This window comes from Aricia agestis, chromosome 5 (genome assembly GCF_905147365.1).
Source record: "Aricia agestis chromosome 5, ilAriAges1.1, whole genome shotgun sequence".
In the NCBI taxonomy this organism is placed as follows: Eukaryota; Metazoa; Arthropoda; class Insecta; order Lepidoptera; family Lycaenidae; genus Aricia; species Aricia agestis.
The window spans coordinates 9,243,061-9,268,910 of record NC_056410.1 but is presented as its reverse complement, the minus strand read 5'-3'; the positions used below and the strand labels follow the sequence as shown (position 1 = coordinate 9,268,910).

The 25,850-nt window shown below is 39.9% G+C and overlaps 1 protein-coding gene across 4 annotated transcripts in view; it reads left to right on the top strand.

Annotated features, from left to right (window-relative positions):
- Positions 1 to 25,850, top strand: part of LOC121726971 (histone-lysine N-methyltransferase 2D-like) — a 66,995-nt gene that overhangs the window by 32,609 nt on the left and 8,536 nt on the right. For 3 of the 4 annotated variants that reach the window (XM_042114633.1, XM_042114634.1, XM_042114631.1), the window contains exons 27-45: positions 2,492 to 2,627; positions 2,846 to 3,049; positions 3,370 to 3,495; positions 5,349 to 5,465; positions 5,781 to 5,887; positions 9,328 to 9,524; positions 9,948 to 10,161; positions 10,387 to 10,500; positions 10,770 to 10,889; positions 10,967 to 11,057; positions 11,365 to 11,495; positions 14,085 to 14,390; positions 14,593 to 14,751; positions 15,168 to 16,286; positions 16,394 to 16,453; positions 17,216 to 17,303; positions 17,575 to 17,675; positions 17,866 to 23,712; positions 24,049 to 24,267. In XM_042114633.1, the coding sequence (XP_041970567.1) occupies positions 2,492 to 2,627; positions 2,846 to 3,049; positions 3,370 to 3,495; positions 5,349 to 5,465; positions 5,781 to 5,887; positions 9,328 to 9,524; positions 9,948 to 10,161; positions 10,387 to 10,500; positions 10,770 to 10,889; positions 10,967 to 11,057; positions 11,365 to 11,495; positions 14,085 to 14,390; positions 14,593 to 14,751; positions 15,168 to 16,286; positions 16,394 to 16,453; positions 17,216 to 17,303; positions 17,575 to 17,675; positions 17,866 to 23,712; positions 24,049 to 24,267 (9,456 nt within the window). The remainder of the gene's footprint in view (positions 1 to 2,491; positions 2,628 to 2,845; positions 3,050 to 3,369; positions 3,496 to 5,348; positions 5,466 to 5,780; positions 5,888 to 9,327; positions 9,525 to 9,947; positions 10,162 to 10,386; positions 10,501 to 10,769; positions 10,890 to 10,966; positions 11,058 to 11,364; positions 11,496 to 14,084; positions 14,391 to 14,592; positions 14,752 to 15,167; positions 16,287 to 16,393; positions 16,454 to 17,215; positions 17,304 to 17,574; positions 17,676 to 17,865; positions 23,713 to 24,048; positions 24,268 to 25,850) is intronic. The other variant, XM_042114632.1, reaches the window with a different exon arrangement.

The window sequence follows — 25,850 nt, the reverse complement described above, 5'->3', positions numbered from 1 at the left end:
GCTTGTGTAATTTAGGAATTTCACGCAACCGTACAATTTTCCGCAAAAAATTACCTATGTCTCTTCACGTAGTCTATTCTTCATGTTTGCCAAATAACATAAAAATTGTTCCAGTAGTTCTTAAGATAATAAGCAATTTCATATAATTTCCCCCGTTTTTCCACATTTCCCTCTCTAACTAATATCTAACACTGAAAGAAGTTTTCAAATTGGACCAGTAGTTCCTGAGATTAGCGCATTCAAATAAGCCCTTTCAAATAATTTCCCCCAGTTTTTTCCACATTTTCCTCTATTTCTTCGCTCCTATTAGTCTTAGCGTAATAAAATATAGCCTATAGCCTTGCTCGATAAATGAGCTATCCAACAGTAAAAAAAAATTTCAAATCGGACCAGTAGTTCCTGAGATTAGCGCGTTCAAACAAACAAACAAACAAACTCTGCAGAATTATAATATTAGTATAGATTAGTATAGATAACACATGTACAGCATCAAAATATCTTAAAAGGTACTGCGACTGAAAGTAGCAGCGCTAAAGACCAATTTTTTTTTCACTTTTGTATAAGCAAGCGCTGGGTCGCGTCACGTGTTAAAGTGAAAAAAAAAATTGGTCTTTCAGCGCTGCTACTTTCACACACCTCCACGCGGAACACGTACACACCCTGAAGTATTATAACTTAGTTTTGTTACACCCTGTATAAGAATTTTAATTGATGCAAACTAGAAACGCATTCAGACAAAATAATGTTTGTTAAATACTTAATATAAAATTTTAATGGATGAAAAATTGTATCGGTATGTTATAAACTTAACAGCAATTGGTTCTTCAGAGGCTGTACAAATCTTTCCTATTTGTACACAAAGTACAGATTAAAACAATTACTTCTTTTCTGAATTTACTGTCACATGCTAATGATTTTTTTTTGCAAAAACAACAGGTATGAAAATATGATATTAAAACAGTCCGTCAAATACTTTTGAACACAAGAAATAGGATACTATGTGTAGTTGGCCAGTGCAAAAAAACATTGCGTCTTGATAATATTGTTATACATATAACACGCTGCGTAAAGTAAAGGGTAAAAAGTTTATAGGAATGTATATTTAATGCGCTTTTTGCTGTTTCTACCATGGCTGTACCTCATAAATGTTGAGAAGATACCGTTTCCAACTATCCACTTAAAATCTACTTACCAAAACGCTCAGCACTGAATATGTTCAACAATGTTCGAGTTTCAAGTTTGATAATGATGCCTTTGAAAAATGCCTTCTGAGTTAAGTTGTATGCGTGACGGCACTGTATGCGGTCATTCAAAACTAAGTTTGGAAAACGAAGTTTCCTTCGAAGTTCGACAGCAAATAATCTATCAGACAACAGTCTCAGCTGTACGAGTCACAATTAACAAATCACAATACAAATTAATTTCAATTCGCGTCACTGCACTCTTCTTAACGCTAAAACAAATAACATTCGACATTTAAACACAAAACAAATAAGTTGTTTACAAACACTCATCCGCCATATTTTGACTCATAACAATTTTATTTCACGACTCATCTTTCTCGCTCGCACTTGTGCGTTGCTAATTAACCTTTCTCCGTAATAACTCGCCGGGTATCGGCTTTTTTCCGAGTATATTCGCGCGTGCTAGAACGAGACAGAACAATACGATCAGTTCACAGAAATGAGAAAAATATCGTTGTATGAAGAAATAACCCGCTAATTTATCGGCTTCTATCGGAGATGCCTATATAAATTTGTAGGCGATTAATTATTAATTCAAACTATTTCAAGTGAGAGAAAAATTTATTGCATATAAAATTTTGTAGGCGTTTAGTGAATTATAAGTTTTTTAAGTATGTAACATATTTATTAGATAAAAATGTATTTGGCCCATAGATTCGATTTTCCGAAAGGGAAGCCGAATCGAAGCGGGAATCGGGTTATATGGACTCTTCGCCACTGCTATCCACTCTGTGTATCGAGTTAGTAAGAAGCACAATTATGTATAAAGTGTATTGTTGTATTATTATTTACAGAATGTATTGAATGTAGAAAACATTAAAAATCAATACAAGCAGTCGTTACTTTTTTTTATATATTTTAAAGTAGGTGTGTAGTTGTGTTTTTGCAGTAGCTTCAAAGAAATATGTTAGATTAGTATTTTGTTCTTCGGAAAGTTGATTGACAGACACAAACAAAATAAATCAATCTTACAAGTGTATTTTTTAAACTTTTATTCAAATCTTAGAAAAAATATAGTCTGTCAAGAAAGTGAAGACATTAAAAAGTGGCAACATCGTAGTGTCATCCCTTTTTTCTTAGATTGATTTGAAAGGGATGACGCTACGATGCTGCCACTTTTTAATTTCTTCACTTTCTTGACAGACTATAATTTATCCGCTTAGCAATTCCTTGAAGTTATGTATATTAAGCATGCCTAAAACCTCTTAAGTGAAAATTTTTGTTGCTAATACGTCGTATTCGTGTAGGATCAGGAGAGAGCGTGCAATCAACATAGAAATGCACGGGAAGCGGAGCAGGAACGACAGTGGAAACAGTTGCAACAAATGCGCCAGCAACAAACACAACAACAGCAACAGATTATACACGACCAGAGAATGCAAGGTACTAAAATGCTATAATTTGTTGAAGATATTTTAGTTTAATGTAAGGTCTGTGTCATCCGCTTCATTTCATTCTAATAAAAGAAAAACTAGCCACCCGTTTGGATGCTACGATGCCAAGGACAGACCGACTCAGACAGACAGATATGTCAAACTTATAACATCCCTACTTTTTGACGGGGGTTAAAATAACGTGTACGAATGTTTGTTAAATTGTAGCAGCCATGCAGCGTCTGCGCGGGGCGGAGACAAGTCCGCCGGGCGTAGTGGGGGTGGTGGGCGTGGCGGGCGGCGGAGGCGTGCCAGCGGCCGCTGGCGAGCGCGCGCCGTTCACCCCGCAGCGGTTCCCCATGTACGGCGACGACATCAACCGCCAGCTGCGCGACCTGTTGCAGCGACAAACTGACAAAATGTGGCCACCGCGTATGTAGAATTAAATCTTTTTTATTTTGTTTTCACTCGTGCATAATATCCATCTTATAGAACAAAACATTGTAAAGTTGATGTGTTGATTTTGAGTGAGAGAGTACTTAATCATAAGTCATTTACTAAACTAAATAAAAGTGCATTATTAGTATTTTTACAAGTATTATTTTTATATGTAATGCCTATCTTCCTTACTGTGTTTGTCTGTACTTTACGTGTGTCAATGAAACAATTATTATTTACATAATGTTGCATGGGAAGCTTACGGTTTCCATGGATATATTATGTGAAGGTCGTAAACAAACTAATTATTATAGAGGGTGGTGCGGACGACGGATCCGGAGGCGGGGCGGTTGGTGTGGAAGGGCCGCCTTTCCGTCCGCCGCTGCCCGTGCAGCAGCGCCCGCGCGCGCCGCAGCCTGCGCTGCTACAGCGAGATCACAGTTAGTACTAGCTTAATCTTTTTGATCATTAAAATAATAATTTTTATTTTAATTACTTCCTATTAACCGATTCAGTGCGAATGACACGGGAGCCGTGTCATACGTGGGAGAGCCATGCTTCGGCACGAATGGGCCGGCTCGACCGGATAAATACCACGTTCTCACAGAAAACCGGCGTGAAACAGCGCTTGCGCTGTGTTTCGCCGAGTGAGTGAGTTTACCGGAAGCCCAATCCCCTACCCTATTCCCTTTCCTACCCTCCCCTATTCCCTTCCCTACCCTCCCCTATTACCCTATTCCCTCTTAAAAGGCCGGCAACGCACATGCAGCTCTTCTGATGCTGCGAGTGTCCATGGGCGACGGAAGTTGCTTTCCATCAGGTGACCCGTTTGCTCGTTTGCCCCCTTATTTCATAAAAAAAAATACATGTTTTTAACGTGTGGCGTATGACACGTGAGACGTGTCATTTAAAAAACGCTTATATCTCCCTCAAATTACACTTTTGAAGGTTCTACTCTGAACAAAATCATCTTAATTTTCCACGTAGAACAAGCCTATAGACGCCGTTTTTGAATATTCTGTGAATTGAAAAAAGTAGGGGCTGTCTTCTTTTTTAGCCCGGCGCGGCCGTACGCCCGCCGGACCCCCGCCGGGACGCACTCTGTTCATACATTTTGTTGTGGACCCCGCATACTATCAGAATTCTGACGTGTCAAAATGTATTTTTCTGATCAGAAATTCGGATAATGTGCGGCCGGGCTTTTTAGTAGTAAACTTTTAAGAAAATAAAGAAGTAATATTGGGAGCCCATATTATTCTATAATTTTTTATTTTAAACTTTTAAGTTATCGCAATTTTTTTTAACAATAATGTAGACAAATACTTGAATTAACATCCAAGTATTACTAATCCACTAACGATTTTTGTTTTAATCTAAGTTGTTTCTTTCGAAAATATTTCTAACTAGCTGTTTCCGCAAACTTCCTTATCTATATCTTCCATAGGAATAAAACGTTTCCCTGCGGTTAAAAGTAGTCTTGTACCTATAAGCTTAATTACTGGAACCCAATTATCGTGCTTATAAAATTTATCGAAAATCGATATATATAATATTATATCGAGAAAACTTAGTTTTTATGTATGGAATTGGCTAGTTCATTTTTTTTATTTCCTCATGGTCCCCATCATCAGACCACCAACGAACGTTGGTGCCTCGTCCTTTTTGGAAGTCGGTTAAAAAAACTTAACAACGAACTTCTTTAAATTTATCTACAAACGTATAATTTACATCGGAAACCCAGATCTATTTAATATACTCATTTTTTCTAACTTTGAAACCTACAAAAGGTTTGCAACATCTGAATAAAAAAATAGTTTACCTGCCATTTTCAGGTAAAAACTTAAAAAAAACTACTCGAGATTAATTCAAAACAACGTAGCCTTCCGACCACATCAATGGTTTGGGTTCAATTAAATAAATTAAGTTAATAAACACGTAAAAACAAAGAAAAACAATAAACTTTTTTTAACGTGGCGGGTGACACGGTAGCCGTGTCATCTACTTCTATGGCGTATGACACGGCTCACGTGTCACGAGAAAATTGTATGCCGCCACGACTGAAAGTCTTCAAAAAGGTGCGCCGCATTGAATCGGTTAATAAATCCAATATGAAATTAGATCCGTGGCGATTACTTTCGACTATGTAACCGTCTTTATTCTTTTGTTGCTTATTTGTTTTTTTTTATTCTAAACAAGAAATTTTCTACATACATATTTTTATTTTCCACTTATAACAGTTATACAACAAAATAGTTGTGGTTTCTATCGTTTTCATGAGTTTAATTTCTTGCAGCAATCATACAACAACGTCTTGTCGCAGCGGATGGAACGCTCCTACAACAGAACATTGCAAACGCGTCCAACGCTCAAGCCATGGAACAAAAGCCAAATATTATGACACAAGGAAACGGTATGATTTTTATCTTAATTATTTATTCACTAAACTAAAAATAATAAAAAAAAACTCCACAACGTTCTGCTGGTTGAATTAAGACACTATCAACTCGCTTTTAGTGTGGAGAAAATAAACCGTAGTTTTTATCTTAACAATGTCCTAATTATGTGACATTAAGTATATATTTCCACTATTACCGACCTCTACTGGGGCAGGCAGTAGTGGAAATATGGCTAAAGACAGCAAAGACACGTACATTTTTTCACTTCTCTACAAAATTTCGCTTTAAAAATAATTTATATTAACATCTAACAACGAATACTTGTGCAGCTTCAATGGGTGACCATAAGCCAGAGACCGGAGGCGATCAAGGTACTGACGAAATGGACATCGGAGACATGGATAAGCTTGAACAGGACACGGGAAATATTGGCGAGGTAAAATCATACTAAATATTGAGATTTTGTCTATTTGATGATCATCTTTTTGAGTTTTTATGACAGCATCTATCTATATATATATAAAACTCAAAGATGACTGACTGATTGACATAGTGATCTATCAACGCACAGCCCAAACCACTGGACGGATCGGGCTGAAATTTGGCAAGCAGGTAGATGTTATGACGTAGGCATCCGCTAAGAAAGGATTTTGATAAATTCCAACCCCGAGGGGTTCAAATAGGGGATGAAAGTTTGTATATAATAATACTTCTTAACGCGAGCGAAGCCGCGGGCAAAAGCTCGTATATATATGTATATACAGGGTTACCTCGTAAGTCGACCTAGATCCTTTAAAGGGCTATAGTTAAGATAATTTCTGACTGATTTGACTATGAAACACCCTATCCCAAATCCAATGGTTTTCGAGATAATCTAATTTTAAGTATTTTTCATAAACAGTCCATTTTTTGCCTTTTGTTGTATCTCCTTTTTTTAATCTGAGGCTCTGGTATGTTTGTTTATACGTTTTATTTTAGAAGATGAATTGCACTATCCATAACAATAAAAAAATACAATTTCAGAATAAAATTAGTCGTAAAAGATGGTGAAAAGTGAAAAATCAAACAAAAATAAAACCTAAGATGTGTCTTTCTTTAAGCGATACAATAAAAAATCTATGGAAGTCTGTTTGCAGATAAGCTTTAAAACATCTCCATTTTGTCAGCTATCCAAAAAGGTATATTATTATAGGGTAATATCAAAACCTCATAAAAAAACTTAGTTAGAAGGCCCCCAGGTAGCAAAAATTCCGGTCTTTTGTTAAGTGTCCTTGTTTGAAATGGGATACGTGCGAACGAGATGTCAGTGTGTTTGATGGAGTTTACCGACGAATTAGAGAGACTGGTTCAGTTTCAAGACGACGGTCTGACTTGGGTCGTCCACGTGTTAATGATGACGACGAACAAGATAACGATATAGTACAACGATTTAGATCAGATCCAACTACAACAACGAGTGTTGTTGCCCGAGATCTTGGATGCTCGCAATGGAAAGTGTGGTCCACCGTCCATACAGCTGGCTTATACCCATACCATTACACGCCCGTACAAGTCATCGAAGAAGGCGATCCTGTGAGGAGATTGGATTTCTGCAGATTTATGCTGCATGCCGATTTAGAAGACCCAAATTTTTTTAAACGCATTTTGTGGACTGATGAGTCCAAATTTGACAAAGATGGTATAACAAATTACCACAATTCTCACTATTGGGCCTCAAAGGCAGACGGAAATCCAAAAAAGAAAAGAGCAAAGGGATCCCAGAGGCGATTTAGTTTGAATGTGTGGATGGGTATAGTTTGTAACCATTTAATTGGCCCATATTTTCTACCTGAAAATTCAAATGGAGAAACATATGAAAACTTTTTGACTGAAGAATTACCACAACTATTGCAGGACTTACCGATGGAAATCACCCAAAATATGTGGTTTCAACACGACGGTTGCCCTTACCGAAGATCAGTCCGACAATTGCTAGATACGACGTATCCCAATAAGTGGATTGGGAGAGGTGGACCTACACCATGGCCAGCCAGAAGTCCCGACTTAACCCCCATGGACTACTACGTATGGGGGGGAGACACATGAAGACTCTGGTGTATGACGACCCCAATCCCATAACGAGTGTAGAAGTTTTACGCCAAAAGATTATTGATGCAGCCGATACAATGCGAACTACACTAACAACTGGAGTAGTTAAAAGAGCTTTGAGAAAAACACTGAGAATTTGTGTCCGAAACAGAGGCGGACATGTAGAAAATGAACTGTAAAAACAAAATTTAATAAATATTTACTGTTTACATTTTTTTGTTTAATTTTTAGAACTAACTAATAATTTTATTTCAATGCCCGGGGAGGCTATCATCTGAGTTTTTTGTAATAAAAACTGCTATTACACTATAATGTTATACCTTTTTGGATAGCTGACAAAATAGAGATGTTTTTAAGCTCATCTGCAAACAGACTTCCATAGATTTTTTTTAAATATCGCTTAAAGAAAGACACATCTTAGGTTTTTTTCTTGTTTGATTTTTTACTTTTCTCCATCTTTTACGACTCATTTTATTCTGCAATTGTATTTTTTTTTATTGTAATGGGTAGAGCAATTCATCTTCTAAAATAAAACGTATAAACAAACATACCAGAGCCTCAGATTACAAAAAGGAGATACAACAAAAGGTGAAAAATGGACTTTTTATGAAAAATACTTAAAATTAGTTTATCTCGAAAACCATTGGATTTAGGATAGGGTATTTCATAGTCAAATCAGTCAGAAATGATCTAAACTATAGCCCCTAAAAGGATCTAGATCGACTTACGAGGTAACCCTGTATATAAGTACGTATGTATACGTATAATACTTTCTAATAGATCGCGATCGCGATCTCGATATCTACACTACTATTATAAAGAGGAAAGATTTGATTGTTTGTTTGTCTTGAATAGGCTCCGAAACTACTGGACCGATTTGAAAGATTCTTTTACCATTGGAATCCTACATTAATTCTGCTGAACATAGGCTAAATTTTATTTTGGAAAAAAATAGGGTTCCGTAAGATATTTGGGATTTTCGGACGCAAGGTGTAAAAAATCAACCAGAAATGTTACTTTTTTCGCGTACGCTGCCTAAACTATAAAAGATAGAACCATAAAATGTTCTAAGTAATTGTATATCTTTTAAATATCTACAAAAAAGTCCGCGACACACTATACCTATCTATGTTGAGTGAGGCACAATCACCATTTTTTTATTAAAAAATCTTGAAATGTTTTTGGACTACATTTAATTGCCTTTATTTTACTCATGGCATTAATTCTTATCAAAATAAATTATTTCATTACTAAGTACAGTTAATATAGATAATATTTGGTCTTTGAATGATTAAAATTGGACGTTTGGTTTGAATGTTATGGCGAAATTAAAATATTACGATTTCTGCTGCACGTTGCGAATTGGGCGTCGTCAAGGCGCGCCGCGCGGTTGTGCTCGCCCGGAGAGTCCACGTAAATATTAATTATTATTCCCTCGATCATGGGAATCGCAGACACAATAGATTTATAATATAATAGTTTAAATGCGACAGCCGGGTGCCACTTCATTGAAATAAAGATTGAAAAAAAATTATTTAAAAATCAATGTCCACCCGTGCGAAGCCGGGGCGGGCCGCTATATATATATATATATATATATATATATATATATATATATATATATATATATATATATATATAACGTCTGAAATGACGTCACTGGAGTTCGGCCTGACCGAGCTCAGTCGGTGCAGTATAACTTTTGGTTGCTTTCCTCAAAGGAAGACCTTTGAGAAAAGCAACTATTTGGACGGTTGCATTATATTTGGACGGTTTTTCAATATGCAGGTGGACATCCTGACGGGTCTCGGCGGCGAGGACGACGAAGAGCTGCTGGAGTCGCTGACGGCGGAGATGGGCGAGCAGTTCAACATACTGGAGTACGCGGACCCCGAGCTCGCCGCGCTCAACGACGCCGAGACCCTGCTCGACGGCCTCGAGCTGGCCATCGACGTGCCCGAGCGACACGCCAAGCGCACGCCCGAGTGAGTGACGACTCCGTCATCCATCCAGCCTTCTAACCATCAACTCGCATCGCATCTCTCAAAGAAATAAAAAGCATACAACATTTTTTCATCCCCTTAACATAGAGGATCTCTATGTTAGGGGGATAGAAAAAAACCCACCATGCACTACGTCTACTACTACCATACGGCTCGCTTTCAAAAGACCGCTGCGATGCGCGCGTAAATCGTGCGGACTTTTTGTTTTGATCGCACTTTTTTTTCATGTCGTCTAATTTTTTTGTGTAACTTTCTTACGGATATTATTATTGTAGTTAGTTGAAAAAAAAAGGTTTTTGTTTAGTCAGGTCAGACCCAGGGTGGGGCAAGCGCCCGAGCTTGCCCCAATGTGGCTACGCCCATAGCCCAGCTGATCATAATATTAATATCTATCTTCGTTTTCAGGGACGAAGCAGATCAAAGGACGGACGACAAGATGGACAGTGAACTGCAAAAAGCAGTGAAAAACATCGAGTCTATAAAATCTGAAGTAAAATCTGAAAATAACGGAAGCAAACCTGAATCACAGGACGGGAAATCTGAAGCTCCCTCTACGGCGGCGAACCGCATTTTCTCAGACTCCCAGAGGATGTCGACGAACCAACAGATTACGTTGCAGGTATTTACTTATTTATTTAGTATTTACTATAATTTAAGATTTTATAAAAAAACTGTATTTTCTCAAAATAGCCATTACATCATAACATTATATTTTCGTCTGTGAATGAAAGAAGCAAGAGCAATAGGTCAATATTTAAAATTATCCGTCATTCGCGACAGGATAATAGCCAGGCCTGGTTTAGAAAAAATTACGGCATTATATTTTAAATTGTAATATTTTTAGTCCGCATTGCAAGCTATCAAAGCCGAAGTTAAACCTGAGGGCGATGACACCAAGCAGGACAACGAATGGCAACGTCCCATGTCACAAATGTTTAATTTGCAGTTACAAGCACAGGTGAGAAAAGTAAACGCAATATTTTTTAATAATTTACCATAATACAATATTTAAACAGATATTTAATTCGTTAATTACCCGCGCTTTAACAAAAAGAAAACTGAGTCTAATGGGATGTCGAGACTATGATTCGGAATTTAAAGCGTAGCTTTGACCAATAACTACTTATGGTCAATGCTAAGCACGGCTGGTGCACGTGATACCTAAATCCAAAAACTACTAATCAGGCCCCTGGTAAGGTAGATAATGTGCGTCACGTTTCTGTGCAGCAATCTCAGCAAGTGCAGCACCCGCAGCAGATGCAACAAGCGCAGCAGCAGCAGGGCGCTCGCGCCATGTTGCAGCGCCCCCAATTGCAGTTCGCAGGACATCACGTCAACTTCACACATGTAAGTATCTGTATAAAAAAGTTCTAGGAACTTCAACTATAATTCAACAAGTGTTTAATACATTCTTTCGTTTACAGAGTGCTGGTGGAGTTACCGCCACAGGAGGTGTGAGGCAACTGCCGCCCGAGACCATTGCACTTTTACGCCAACAGAGAGAGCGCGTACTGGGTAAGATCACGAGTTTTTATGTTATAATAATCATTACTAATGAGTTAATGACTATTATTACATCGTATTAAATTTTAAAGGTGTATTTTACTCCACACATTTCTCACTCGACATCCTGTGCTACAGGATGTCGAGGAGTTCTTAAAAAGTAAGAAATTATTTTGTTACAGAAAAATACCTTTTCAAATATTGCTTTGTTTATAAACGAAAATATTTTTGGAAGTAAGCGTGATGTTAGTTGAAATTAATAAGAAAGAGAGAAGTGACAATAGTAAACAATTTTTAAAAACGTAATTCTTCCGTGCAGCGGCGAATGCTGGTGGTGCGGCGAACGCGGCGGGAGTATCAAGCGTGGCGGGCGCTGTGCGAGCGCCGCCGCCACCGCCGCCGTACCCGGGCCTGCGCGCGCCGCCGCCGCCGCCATACCCACAATTACAGGTACTTGCCGCACGTATATTACAAATTTACACGTAAATCCAAACGATGTGTTGAACTGAATGACCTTTGATTTGTCTTGTTAGGATAACAAAATATGGTGGTATCATTATTGTGTATGAAAATTTGTATGGAGATACTTAAGAGTCCTGTCAAATTAGTTAAACTAGTAAGGATTTAAAACTGTCTCCGATAAGAATGAACATTAATTGTGACAATTTTAAGTCAACCTGTGTAATTTGGTTGTGTTGTCTCAGAGTAACATTGGAATCTGGTTTTAAAATATTTCTTAAATATATTAATCAGACTTTAATGTGTCCTACATTAGAAAACGATAGTGTGACATCGTCATTCAAAGGCCATTCCACACATTTAAATTCATATTAAAATAATATTGTTTATGAGATACATATATTTAAATTAAGACTTCATCAATATGATGTGCATGTGGTATAAGTACTTTATAAATCTTGATGGCCTGAATATAAATGAGTCGTACATTTTTGAACTGATACGAAAGCTTTTCTTGTATTGCGTATGCTATAACATAAGGGGACTCATATTTAAAACCGAAATGGCTGTTTAAATATGAATCCGGTATAAAATAAAGGACGCTTAATTTCGATAGTAAGTGGTCAATGAAATCCAGCAATATTACTTTTCCATCGGTGAAGGTTAACACAACGATTTGGTTATGATTTCTACATAGTCTTTACGTATTTACCCGCGACCATCATAAACTAATATTGCATGGGACAACGTTGTATTCTGTAAACCTCGTACTATTATTAAATGTAAAAGTACTGCGAATGTGATTGTGTTCGTCGTCGTTAGCTTGTGTGTTTTGTCAATGGCTTTGCATAATATTTTCAAGTTGACAAAAAAGTGATGATATTATTATATTTTAAAAAAGCAATTATGACCCAATAAAAATAATAATCGATCAAAAACATACCTCAATAGAATTATTATAACCGTTTGTATATTAATGAGCACTGATACGCTACGTTTTCTGGTTTTTGAAATGACTGAAACATTCAAACAAATAAAAAAATTGGCCTGCCGTTGGAATAAATCGTACTTGGTAGCATAATAAGGCCATTTATGTAGATGGTGAAATATATTTCACCTTCCTTAAACTACGTCCCTACCGTCTGCGCTCGCAAACCGAACGAATGTCGAGAAAAAAATTTTACCATACGTTCACTTTCTGCTATGTTTTATTCGCCATCGTCGTGTTCGTTCGTCTTGATCACTTCCGATACGAACACGTGGCTCTACTCTGTCGCCGTGAATTCATTGTTTGCCCTCGCCAAAAAAAAGTAAGCCAACGCTCAATAAAACGCAAAATAAAAGTTCAGCACGGGACAGGTGTAGAGCCGGTACGCGGTAGCGCTAGGTCGGCTATGTTGGCGGAGATCGCGATTCAGGGTGTTGTTGCATGTGGCGTAGGCGCCGGGCGCGCGTGCGGACTGGCGCCGCCGCCCGCTGCTGTTGCAGGTCAGAGCTGACGCCCCTCCCCCGTCCCTGCCCGACACGCCCCTCCCACCGGCACAACCCAAATAAAGTCTATTGAATTGAAATTTGAAAGTATGAATATGACAAGTGAAAACTTTATGTAACATGTCGATGACGTTCCACAACTCTTATTCACCATAAAGGTTTTCACTTTATGTATCGATATTTAATTTTTTTCTGTATTAAAAAAATTATGAATTTAAAATCGTAAACTAAATAAATATTATATCCCTCCAATGGAGGGCCTCCATATCATACATTATAATATGTCCTAAATACTTTTACGACACAAAATTGGGGCTCCGGTAATGCTTGTCACGGTTTAGTTAGCGCCTCTTTTTGCTTGTTTGTTGCACGCATGCTTAAAAATACTAACTTTTACATTTTTCAGCATCTTTTCTAATATACACTAACAAAATAACAATATCTTTATTAAGTACGTAAAATATTCCACTTTAGAAAATAAAAAATTTGCCTGTCTCATCTACTTAACATAATATTTAGTTGTATTTTTAAGCCCTAAATATAAATGTTTGAAACCCTTTTTAAAACTTTTTAAATTATTTAAAGCAACGAAAGCAACAATATAATTTAAAGGCAATAAGTATTTATAATTTGTCTCAAAAATCTTTATTATAGATTAAATGAGAAGTGCACAATGTTTTCCCAGACAATTAAGAATGTTCTTTTAGTTTTACACCTCTTTAAACTAAAACTACACTACTTTCTTCTTTTTAAGTTGCCATAGAACTGCACCAAGTAGTTTTCAACTAGTTACCAACATAAACTGGCGTAAATGCACATTTATGGTAATAAAAAGCTATCATGATAATTAAGTATTGTTTGTTAGTAAAAATTTAATTAAAGTGCATGACAACTGCCAAAGGACCTGCTTGTCTATTGAAATATATTTTACTGTATATGAGCTCAAGTAAATGAAATTTAAATGTTAGAAAAATTGCATCCTGCGATGAGACAGGCTTTTTTTGATTCACCTTTAAATCATCGCCGTAACAACGTGACCGACTCAGGAACGGTTTGACAGCGATGTGAAAACAAACGTTTAACCGTCAGAACGTAAACCAGGAGCAACCGTTGCTTCTGGAGGAGCTGTTGGAGCAGGAGAAGCGCGAGCAGGAGCGCGACGGCGGTGAGTGGGGCGGGGCAGGGGGCGGGGCGCCGCCGCCGCCCGCGCACCCCGCGCCCCCCGCCGTGCCCCTGTACGCCGGTGCACCGCCGCCCGCGCCGCCCCCGCCCGCCGACGGCGACCAGCACGCCCGCCTCGTGTACGAGCAGTGGCTCAAGCAGTACAACGCATTCGCCTCCGACCAGTTGCGCTACTACGAGCAAGAAGTACAAAAACTACGCAAGATACGCAAGGTGAGTCCGCGTAGTGAGCTTTTGTGTTCGTGCGCTTTGTAGTCGCGTGTTTTGCGTCCGTTTGATTCGTGATGGCGATTCTAGATCTCCGCCTAGGGAAACGTGTCGGTTCGCGTGCGCGGATCGACAGGACTATCGATAGGTACCCGCGTTGCCATATTATCACATGTATTGACTATTTAATTCACGATTTCGTTTGCAGTCGCTGAATAGCAAGCAGCGGCAGTTGAGAAAGTCGGGCAACGAGCTGATGCCCAACGACGCCGCCGAGTTGCAGCGTGTGTCGACGGAGCAGCAGGCGCTGCAAAAACATCTGGAGGCGTCAAGAAAACAAGCACGTCAGCACAGCATGCTGATACAGGTAAGGATTTTGTATCTGTTTTGAATAAGACTATATAATAATCACAAGCTATAAATTAAAATACATATAATACTAGCTGTCCCGGCAAACTTTTTTTTGACATATTAGAAAGTATTTCGCCCGTATTATTTTATTGAAGTGACTAAATAAGTATGTCACTATGGCAACGTCCATCGCTATCCCGTCGCACAAACAATGGTCGCCGTTAGTCTGGAGTTGTAATAATTTACTATATTTATTCAACAAATGCTCTTATCCATATAAAAAGTACCCAGTAGCCGATTCTCAGACCCACTGAATATGCATATAAAATTTGGTTAAAATCAGTAAAACCGTTTCGGGGGAGTACGCGGCCTAACATTGTGACACGAGAATTTTATATATAAGATAATGTGTGAATTTTTACTTTGTTTCAGGAGTATGAAACAAAGCAACGTCAGCAAAATCCACAACTTGTACAACAAAGTATTATAAACCAACCACAAATCTCGAATCAAACTGTTTTCGGCCAAAATCAAAATATGGGACAATCGTCTCAGATTCAACAGACGACGATCAATAGACCTATGCAAATAGGACTCCAGGGAACCGGTATTCAACAACAAACACTCATAAGAACACAACAAGCTGTGCTCAGCTCCGACGGTCAACAGCTATCACAGCAAAGAATCGGGCTCGTGACGTCCCCGCTTAATACGCAAGGCCGTATCATTCAAAGCGGTCGCACGCTTGTTATAGAGCAGACCGGTGCTCCTCAACAGCAGCTCGTACGTCAATTGTCCGGGATTCAAGAAAGACCTCAATCTGTGGTACAGTTCAGTCAGCAGCAGCTGGCGAACATCAGAAATGTTATGCCGTCGGGCAATCAAACCACACGCCCTCCTGGATCGAGGCCGGCGATGTCGCCGCTGCATATTCAGTCGCCTCATTCTCAATCTCCCCTCCATACTTTGGCGCCGCAGTCGCCTTTACATCATATGTCGTCGCCGATGCAATCCCCTCTGCACTCCCAGCAGTCGCCGTTGCATCACACGTCTCAGTCGCCTCTGCATTCGTCTACTCAGTCGCCGCTACACACCCAGCAATCTCCGATGCATTCGCAGCAATCTCCAATGCACGTTCAGCAAACTTCAAATCTCCCCCAGCAGAGTCCTCTGCATCCGCAACAGAGTCCTATGCATCCCCAGCAATCACCTATACACCAACAATCGCCGATGCATCAACAGAATCAGATGCAGACCCAACATTCTCCGATGCATCATCAGCAGAGTCCGATGCATCCACAACAGAGCCCGATGCATCCACAGCAAAGTCCAATACATCCACAACAGAGTCCGATGCATCCGCAGCAGAGTCCGATGCACCCCCAACAGAGCCCCATGCATTCACAACAGTCGCCTATGCACTTGCAACAGTCTCCTATGTCTACGCAGCAATCTCCATTGCAATCGGCGATGTCGCCTCAACAATTCTTACAACAACTTCAAGCTCAGAGGACGAGTCCGCAACTTCCTACACCGAGTCGCAGTCCTCAGGTAAAAACTAATCCGTGGAAAACTATGTAGAATAGAATAATAACCAATTATTGTATAATTACCATTAACGGACACCAATAATAATTATTATTATGTGTTAATTTCAGATATACCAACAGTCACAAATACAAAGTCCTGTGGCTTCGCACTCACCTCAGCTACAGAACGTATGTGTTATACCATATTAATATAATACAAAATATAATGTTTGCATTTGATATTTAGTGGAACATACTCTATAAACCGGGAATGGGCAAAATAATTTGTCTTCACGTCTTAGATCTCCTTATAGACTGGGAGCGAGTGTTCCGCAGACTTACAGACTACAGTAAAGTATCAGACTCCATAATATTAAGCCGGGTATACTGTTTCATCTGCCGTTGATGCAATGGGCATTTACTATTCCCAACGAAGGTTCCTTTGAGCGTGGCACTTTCAAAACGTGATTGCAGCATGTTGTCGCGTTGATATCTTAAAATATGTTGTTTTGTGTATAAAATTAAATGCCAGAGACTTATTCCGATTCCTTCTATCTACATTTTATATTATAAAGCTGAACAGTTTTTCAGTTTGAACGCGATAATCTCGCGAAATACTGGGCAGAAATAATGGGCACAGGTTTAGAATAGACCACCGGGAAAGACATAGGCTAGCTATTTTTTTCGCGGGAAAATGTACGGATCCCGGGATACACTTTATTTACGCGTGCGGAGTAACGTAGGGACCTTCGTTGGGAAAAGTTAATGCCCATTGCATCAACGGCAGATGGAACATAATATACCTGGCATTAATCGGGAACAGTTGCTCTTAGACACATGAATTAGGTATTAATGAAACATATGCATAATATTGTATAATATTGTATAAACAGTTTTAAAAAGAATTTTTGTGATTATTAAAATTTTAAACCGAAGTATATTTATTTTCAGACGGATTATCATACTGGACGATTTTCACGCCCTGTGCCAGGGTCTGGTTTGCCTACACGGTTTGCTCGTCCACCTCACCATCAACAAGGTAAATCTGGACTCTATCCGAAGTTTTTAATGCAATTACACATTTATTTTATAAATAAATAAATATAGTAAAATATATTTTTATTCAAAATAGGTATCATGAATACACTTTTTGGACGTCATAGAAAACTAAGATGCTTACCACCGGTTCCGGAACTAACCCGGCGAGAAGAACCAGCGTAAGAAACTCGCATGGTGGCCCCATGCGAGTTTCTTTTACTAAAAAGATGGCAAAATTACAATTTCTTCAAAATTTTATTATGTATTCTTAGGTATGCGTATGGCAGGACCGTTTGGAAACCGACAGCAAACATCTCCTCTAGGTAGCCCTCAGCCGCTACCTTCGCCTGGAAATACAAATAGCGAAATAACTGTAAGTTTTAATTATGCATGCATTAAAAAAATTACATTACTCATTATTTAAATAATTAAAATCGTCTGCTTATTTAACAAGTTAACAACAAAATTAGCAATTGTTCATCAAATTATTTTAATATATTAAAACCTATATGGCTGTTAAATATTTAAGAAATAGAGAACATACAGTATTTTTTTATTCTCAGCGGCAGCAGATGTTGCAACGTCAGCAGTATAGCCCTATGGGTGGAGCGCCGTCGTCGCCGTCCGTGTGCCGCTCGCCGCACGTGCGCACGCCGACACCCAGCGCCTCGCCCGCGGCTTCTCCCGCGCCCTCCGCGGCCGCCCAGCAGGATCACGGCGGTGGACACATGCACCACGCTGCACCTTTCCCACCCGGATATCGCTACTTTAAACCTGGCCTGTTTGGCGGTGCCCCCGTCTGGCCCAAGGAGGACGAGCGCCGCCGCCCGTCTCATCTGAACAAGGTCTCTATACTCAAAAGACGCACGCCGCCGCGTCCTCGTTTTGCTGGAAAAACTGCCGCCCCTCCTTCGGAAGAAGTCGGCGAAACGAGCGATAACAGAAAGTATGTGTTGTACTCTACCGACGGCGTTGAATACACCGCGGCAGATGACTCCGCTAGGATGAGCTTCTCTAAGGAAGAAGACGATGAGGATATCGACGATTATGTCGACCAATTGGACGACGATGATATAGTTGTCGTTGAACCGGGTGCGATATCTCCCGAGGAGCGTATCGCTACCGAGGAAGATTTTGAGGAACTGATTGACAGTGGCAAGCCCGAAGACGAAGCCGAAGAAGAAATAGCATCCGACAAAACAGCGACACGAACTGAAACTACGACAAAGACTGTGGCAGTTATTAGTTTGGCTCCCGCAACGCAACCTTCGGGTGGACATCAGTACAAAATTTTCAATACTTCTCAAAGTTCAGCATTGTCTCGCCTTCCAGTGCTGAGCGCTACAGTGTTATCACCTCACACGAATACTAAAATCCTTAACGAGGTTTCTCAAGCTACAGTTGCTTCGGTATCTATTGCCAATACTACTATATCTGTTCCAGTTCTAAAAAGCCTTTCAGTTCCAATAGCTAATGTCTCCGGGCACGGCAGTGGCATTGCCAAAGCGCAAATTAAAAAAGGACAGAACAACTTAAATAGTTCTCAGTTAGCAGTAAACATGTCTTCGCAACCCTTGCAAAAGCCAATAAACTCTGTGATAAGCGTTATCTCGTCAAACGTACCGAAGGGTACAAATTTAAATCCAGTGATAACACTAGCAACTTCTAACACCGCGGGTGGTGCTCCAAGAGTTCCAGTTACTATTTTAACTCAACACCAAGTTAAGCAAAAAATCGTTAAAACAATAGAAAAACCAATAAGTCTATCTTTATCGAATACAAAGCTGGGATTATCCATGACGCATGATGCTACTTTGCCAGCAAAAATATTCCAGGATGAAGCTGCTTCTCCAGATAGTACAGTGGTTTCAGAAAGTAACACAGAAATTCACTGCTCAAATGCAAGTACTTCACAGAATTTAACATCGATATCTTCGCGAGAACAATTGAACAAAGGTAAACCTCAGAGGGAGACAAAAGATATCGATATAGAAAGTGAAATCAGTCAACAAACTGAATTACCACATTCATTATGTTTAACGGATCGAACACCCCTTCTATTGGGAAAAGCTGATATTAAGAGTCCAGATCCTGTGCCAGAAAAAATTCCCGACAATATTATGGAGGGAGATGATGATGATAAACCGGATGATAACTTGCAAAGTAACAATGTCCTTCTGTCCTATAACAATAAGTCTTTACAAGAGCAAGTCTCTAATAGTCCATCACCATCAAAGAGTAAAACAGAGGAAAATGTTGTTAAAACTATTAAAGCTATAGCAAATCAAACTAAAGAGATGGTAATCGATTCTAATATGCAAATAACTTCAGATATGACTCAAGAATCGGTACAAATATCGATACCATCTCCGACACCATCTCAAGAGCGATACCTCAACGACATAACCATGCGCGAGCACCCGGAAACCGTTGAAGAAAATACGAAGCATGTAGAATCATTTGAAGATATGCTATCTATTTTCGAAAATATAACAGATGATGGAAAAACATATGGTGTTAAACAACATAGTTTAAAATCATCAGGCGGTGTAAATACAAACATAAACGTTCCTAATCTTGCCAAAAAAGAAACCAAAGAAGTCAATGAACAAACAGCATTTCCTGCAAGAGATACTGAAAGACTGCAGTCAGCTACAGTGCCTCAACTGTCGCCACTATCACAACCAACTGAACTCACATCTAATATGGCTAATGTATCACAACAAGTATGTACTATTATGTCTTCGCTTAATAACAACGCTCCAAAAGTTGAAGCGCAGACTATGATGCGTAAGAATAGTGATTCCACAACTCCCACGCAAGTAAATTTCGAGACACTACTACCGTCTTCAAAAGTTGAAGTTACTACTTCCCGTCCCTCTCCTGTTCAGAGAACAGAGAAACCTCAAAATTCTGCACCTTCTTCGGATGCGTTACCTATAAGCGTTGCACAAATCATCAGTTCACGGATGAATACTCTTTCAAATATGGGACAATTACGAAAATCACCTATCGTATCGCCGATAAGTTCTCCGGGAGGCATACCAAACACGTTAATGAAATCTCCAGCACAGTCACCTTTGGTATCAATTCAGAATTATTCTGGTGACGATTCTCAAATGATTAATTCGAAGACATCTCAAATAATTCAAATGCCAGCTCTATCAAAAATACAAAATAATTCTTCAACTCCTATGATGCATTCCAGCAATACACTGAGTACAAGTATAGGAGGATTCCCTAAGGGACCAGGAATATCTACAAGTATTTTAGGACATACATTGCTTCAACCTTCAAGACAAATAAGCACGGCGAATTTACAATTTAATCCACAAAGTATTAGTTCAAGTCAACCTCCTGCATTAGTTATGACATCCAGATCATTAATAAACAATAAAGAGCCGCCTCCCAACGTAACTGTACGCACTCACGGTATCGTTACTCCAGGAATAAGTCAAATTCAATCAAAACCAACGCAGGGATCAATCAACTTTATAACGTCTTCAAAGTTACTGCATACCCAATTAATTTCACCACTTAAAAGATCTAAATCAACAGATGAACCTAAAAGTGAGGTTGTCGTTGGTCACATCCAACCTGCTAAGCGACATAGCGTTGAATCTGTAATTATAAAATCGGAGCCTATGGAAACAGATGATCCTAATCCTACAACTGCGACAGCCGAAACTTCGAATAATAAGCCTATGCAACAACAGAATCTCGCTAACCAAAAGAACGATGAGACTCAAAATGTTTTGTTAAAACAACTACTGCAAACAACAACTACGTCGGCGAGTGTTGTGCCTCAACGTACAGTAACTATACAAAGAACAGCTCCTGCGCTTGGTACGATACCATCTTTAGAGGCCCAATTAGCGAGACCGTCTATACCGCCGCCAACCCTCCCCCAAGCCCTAACTCAAGAAGTGGAGATACCGAAAAATTCTCCTAGACAAATAACTACGGTAAACTCTCCATTCCCGAATCGATCAGTCCTTACATCGGTTCCGACATCTTCGATGTCACCTTTGATACAAACGTCAACACAATCGTTAATGGATGTTAGGAAGCAACCTATAAAGTTAATAAACAAAGAAGAAACTACGCCAGTGCCCGAATGCTCACCTAACATGAAGTCGCTACCGCTTTACGCAATGAACTATGAACATCAGCAAATACAGCAAGCAATAAAAAAGGAGGTTGCTCCTCCTCAACAGAGTCCCGTACATAGACCCTTTACGCCATTGGATGTTAAGAAAGAGTTGCTCGATGAAAGTTCACAGCAATCAGCCACGTCTGGTATTTCAACAGCATCAGATCAAGGTAAACTCGATCAACCAATGAAGGAGGAATACCCAGAAAACGTTCATATAGATAATTCTTCCGAAATTAATCCTTCAGAAACGCCTTCCGAGGCCAAGAAAAGAAAGCGGCGAGAATATCAACAGAAAAAGCGTAAACAAATGCAAATGAATATGAAAGCCGCTGCCGAAAGTAATATGACTGCAGCTAACGCGAAAAAGCGTTTTCGTAAAGGTTCTAGGTATGAGGAAGATTATGACATGTTTATTGATAATTTGATGTCTGAACTGAGAACTTTGACACCGATGCAGATACAGGAACCTTCTCTCACTACTAATTTCGCTGTTTGCCCTCTTTTTGGTTCAGGAGATCTTACAAAGCTTAAAAATAAAGACTACGACATACTCAAAGGCGATTTGGTTGGTGAATTCGGCAATGCGAAAATTCCGAATGTTGCAGATTATTACAATACCAAACCATTTGGTGAGGAGGAACCCCTCCCAGAAAAGCCACCAGCATCAACACAAAGAGGGTTTTACGACCAAGAATTTCAACCGATTGTTTTTGAAGAAGATCCAGAAGAGAAAAAGCTCGAGTTTATTTGTAAGGAAAGAGACACTGATACTCCAGACACAATCGTTAGTTGTTCCAGTCCAGAGAGTTTCGATATCGATCCTAACGACAGATTCCCTGGTCTTAAACTTATCGATGACGACGAAGACGAGGAAGAGGAGGAACAACTACAGTCCGGTCGCGCATCACCTATTATTCCATTAATAGCACCGATTCCAATTAGAGTTAAACCTTTATCTCTCTATCAAATTAAGGATGAGGAAGACACACAGAAAGCATTGAAATGTATCGACACACCCTGTCCATTGAAAACTAAGTCGGAAGATTCTCCTGGTAGCACTGATGGTAACGAAAATGTCACAGTGACACTCACGCTTACATCTGGTGCCGCCGAAGACATACTAGGCGTTTTAAAGGAACTAGCCGGAATATTGCACATACCACCTCCAACATCATATCAAATTATTGAACGAACGGCGACTCCCCCATCTCATAAACTCGGATTGTACAGATCAAAGGGTAAGGACGGAAAGGAAGGAACTCCAATAGATATTCAAAGTATTCTCAACGGAGCGGCGAAGTTTTGCCGTCATTGCGATGTAGTTATCTTAGATTCCGTCGTCAGGGCGAAAGCATCGGAGTTCCCGCTTCTGTCGGCAAACAAAGGAAACGCCGGAGAGATACTATGTGATAGCGATTCGGAATTATATTTCTGCAGCACTCAATGCTACGAACGATTCGCTTGGCGACCGACAAACATTATTTTAGATGGAAAGACTAAAGGCGGCATCAAGGAGGATACAAAATCAGACGTAGAAAACAATCTATCGAAGGACAGAGACGACTTCGACACGGCTTCCACCGAAAGCATGGAGACCGACGATCTAGATATAAAACCGGATATTAAGGACGAAAAAATGGACTTGTCGTTCATCGACTCGCTCGACAACGACGAACTAATGAAGGAGGTCGGCGACGACGTAAGCGCCCTAGACGAGGATCTCAAGAGCGTGGAGCGCGACGACAGCGGCGACCGCGGGGACCGACCGGCGGAGAAGGAGAAATTCAAGGGCGTGCGATACAAGTCGTGGTACCCGGGCTGCATCGGACCACCCTCCAAGTACAAGCGGCCCACGGACCGGGAGCTGACGGAGCTGGTGTTCCGCACGGGGGTGGCCATAATGCCGGTGACGACGGAGGACACGCGCAAGTGCGAGCTGTGCGGCGTGCAGGGGGACGGCGTGGGCGACGGCACGTCGCGTCTTCTCAACTGCGACGTGGACCGCTGGGTGCACCTCAATTGCGCGCTGTGGTCGTCCGACGTGTACGAGACCGTGAGCGGCGCGCTTATGAACGTGGACGGCGCGCTGGCGGCCGGCTGCACCGCCACCTGCGCCGCCTGCCGCCGCCTCGGAGCCACCGTGCGCTGCTTCAAGGTGCGGTGCGGCAACGTTTACCATTTGGGCTGCGCGGTCAAGGACAACTGCGTCTTCCACAAGAACAAGACGGCTTATTGTACTTCGCATGCACCTAAGGTTGGTTTGGTAGAAAAATGCCATTTATTCATCATGCTAAAGTGTATGAATGTAAATTCAATAATATAAAAGTTGTAAAGGGAAAATGCAAATAAAATATAACTAATTATTGCACGACTACAATGTAAAAGAAACTCAAAAGAAGGCGCATTGTTATGTTTTCAGCACAATCAATATTAGTTTTTAATTAAAATAAGAATTTGAAAAATCCTGATGGGAAAGTTTTTTAAAACATAAAGACGTCACACTTGTTAATTTGGTATTGCATTGGAAATACTTTACATTTTATGATTGCTTTCGTAACGTGTAACGTGAATCGTGATGTATCTCATACAGAACGAGAAAGACAACGAGCTGACGACGCTGAGCGTGCAGCGGCGCGTGTATGTGTCGCGCGACGAGCAGCGGCAGGTGGCGTCGGTGATGCTGCACTCCGACACCAACCACCTCATCCGCGTCGGCGGACTCATCTTCCTCAGCCCCGGCCACCTGCTGCCGCACCAGCTCGCGGCCTTCCACACACCCAACTACATCTACCCGATTGGATATAAGATTGTAAGTTTTATACGAGGTGGTAATACTTAGGGTGTGGATGAGTCTCCAGGTATGTTATTCGAATATTCGAATACTCGTTTTATTCGAATATTCGACGATTTTATTATTCGAATATTCGCCAATTTATTTTTCGAATAATTGGAATAGTAAAAATATTTTTTATTTTTGTTTAAAATGCTATCAAACATAAAATTAACATGGAATAAGAACATAATTAAGTTTATTTCAGAAAAATAATATTATTTATGAATATTCTACATCTTTAATGATAATAAACACACCGGCAAAATTAGAGGAACATAACAAAATTTTCAATTTTTTTTGAAACTTTCTTTTGTATACTGTTTTTTTATATATTTATTTATTTATTTACTAATTGATTATTTAAAAAAATATATAAATTTAAGGCATAAAAACATGAAAAATAGAAAAAAATCGGCAAAAATCAAAAATTAAGAAAATCTTTTAAATTTCAGTAGTAAGTTTTTAAGTTAAATTCTCAATTTTTATTAAAGAAATGCCATGTTAAAAGCGAGTAATGCCTTCCATGGATCTCAAGAGGACCTGGATACGCCTATATATACTATATATATATTTCATTTTGATTGTCAATCATTTCCTGTGGGATATTCTCCTACTCCTCCAGTAGCGCCAACTCGAGCTCCTGGACACATTTTAGACCGAGGTTTTAACTTGTACCGTTCACCCATTTATGTGCCACACGTCTTCAATCGGATCCACATCCGTAGACCGCGCTCGCCTCTCCACCTGGGATACGCTAGCATCGTTTAGGTAATAATGCCCGATTTTTTTACTCTATGGACGCGCATAAAATTGAAGTTGCTACCTAAAAATGTGTAAAAGGCACACCATGTAGTTCCAGGATGTCTGTGCTATAGCCCTGTACTGTCAAAGTACCATCATCAATAATCATCAGCTCCGTGCGGGTTCCAAATCATATGTCACTCCAAACCATTACGAAGCCTGCATCATAAGCCACTGTTTCCGTTAAGTTTGATAGCCTATAGCGTTCCTTACGATTTATCCACATTATTTATCGCCTGTCAACCAAATGTACACAGAATTTGCTCCCATCACTGTACAGCCCAAGATTTCACTCACTTGTCTAATTTTGACATTCACGCGCAAATCTTAGCCTGGCTCTTCGGTATCATGTCTCTAGTTTTGGTGCCCTTACAGGCAAATTTAACTTCTATAAGTCTTCTTCTTATTGTACAATCACTTACACGTACATCTCGGACCTGTTCCGACAGGTTTCGTGTCTGCATAGCAGTTTGAGGTCGATTTCTTAAGGTTTGTTTCCTTACAAAATGGTCATCCTGAACCATTGTCACCCGATATCTGCCTTGTTCTCGTCTCCGAACGTAAAATTCAGTCTCTCTGTAGCGTTGAAAGTTACGATGGACCACGGAAGCCGACACGCCTAAGGCCTGAGTGATCAAACGGTAGGTGTGACCTTTTTCTATCGTGGTTACAGCTCTAGCTGTCACAGATGCTGAGAAATCACTAATTTTGTATCTAAGCAATGTGTTCTTCCAAAAACCAAACAATCAAATGAGCTG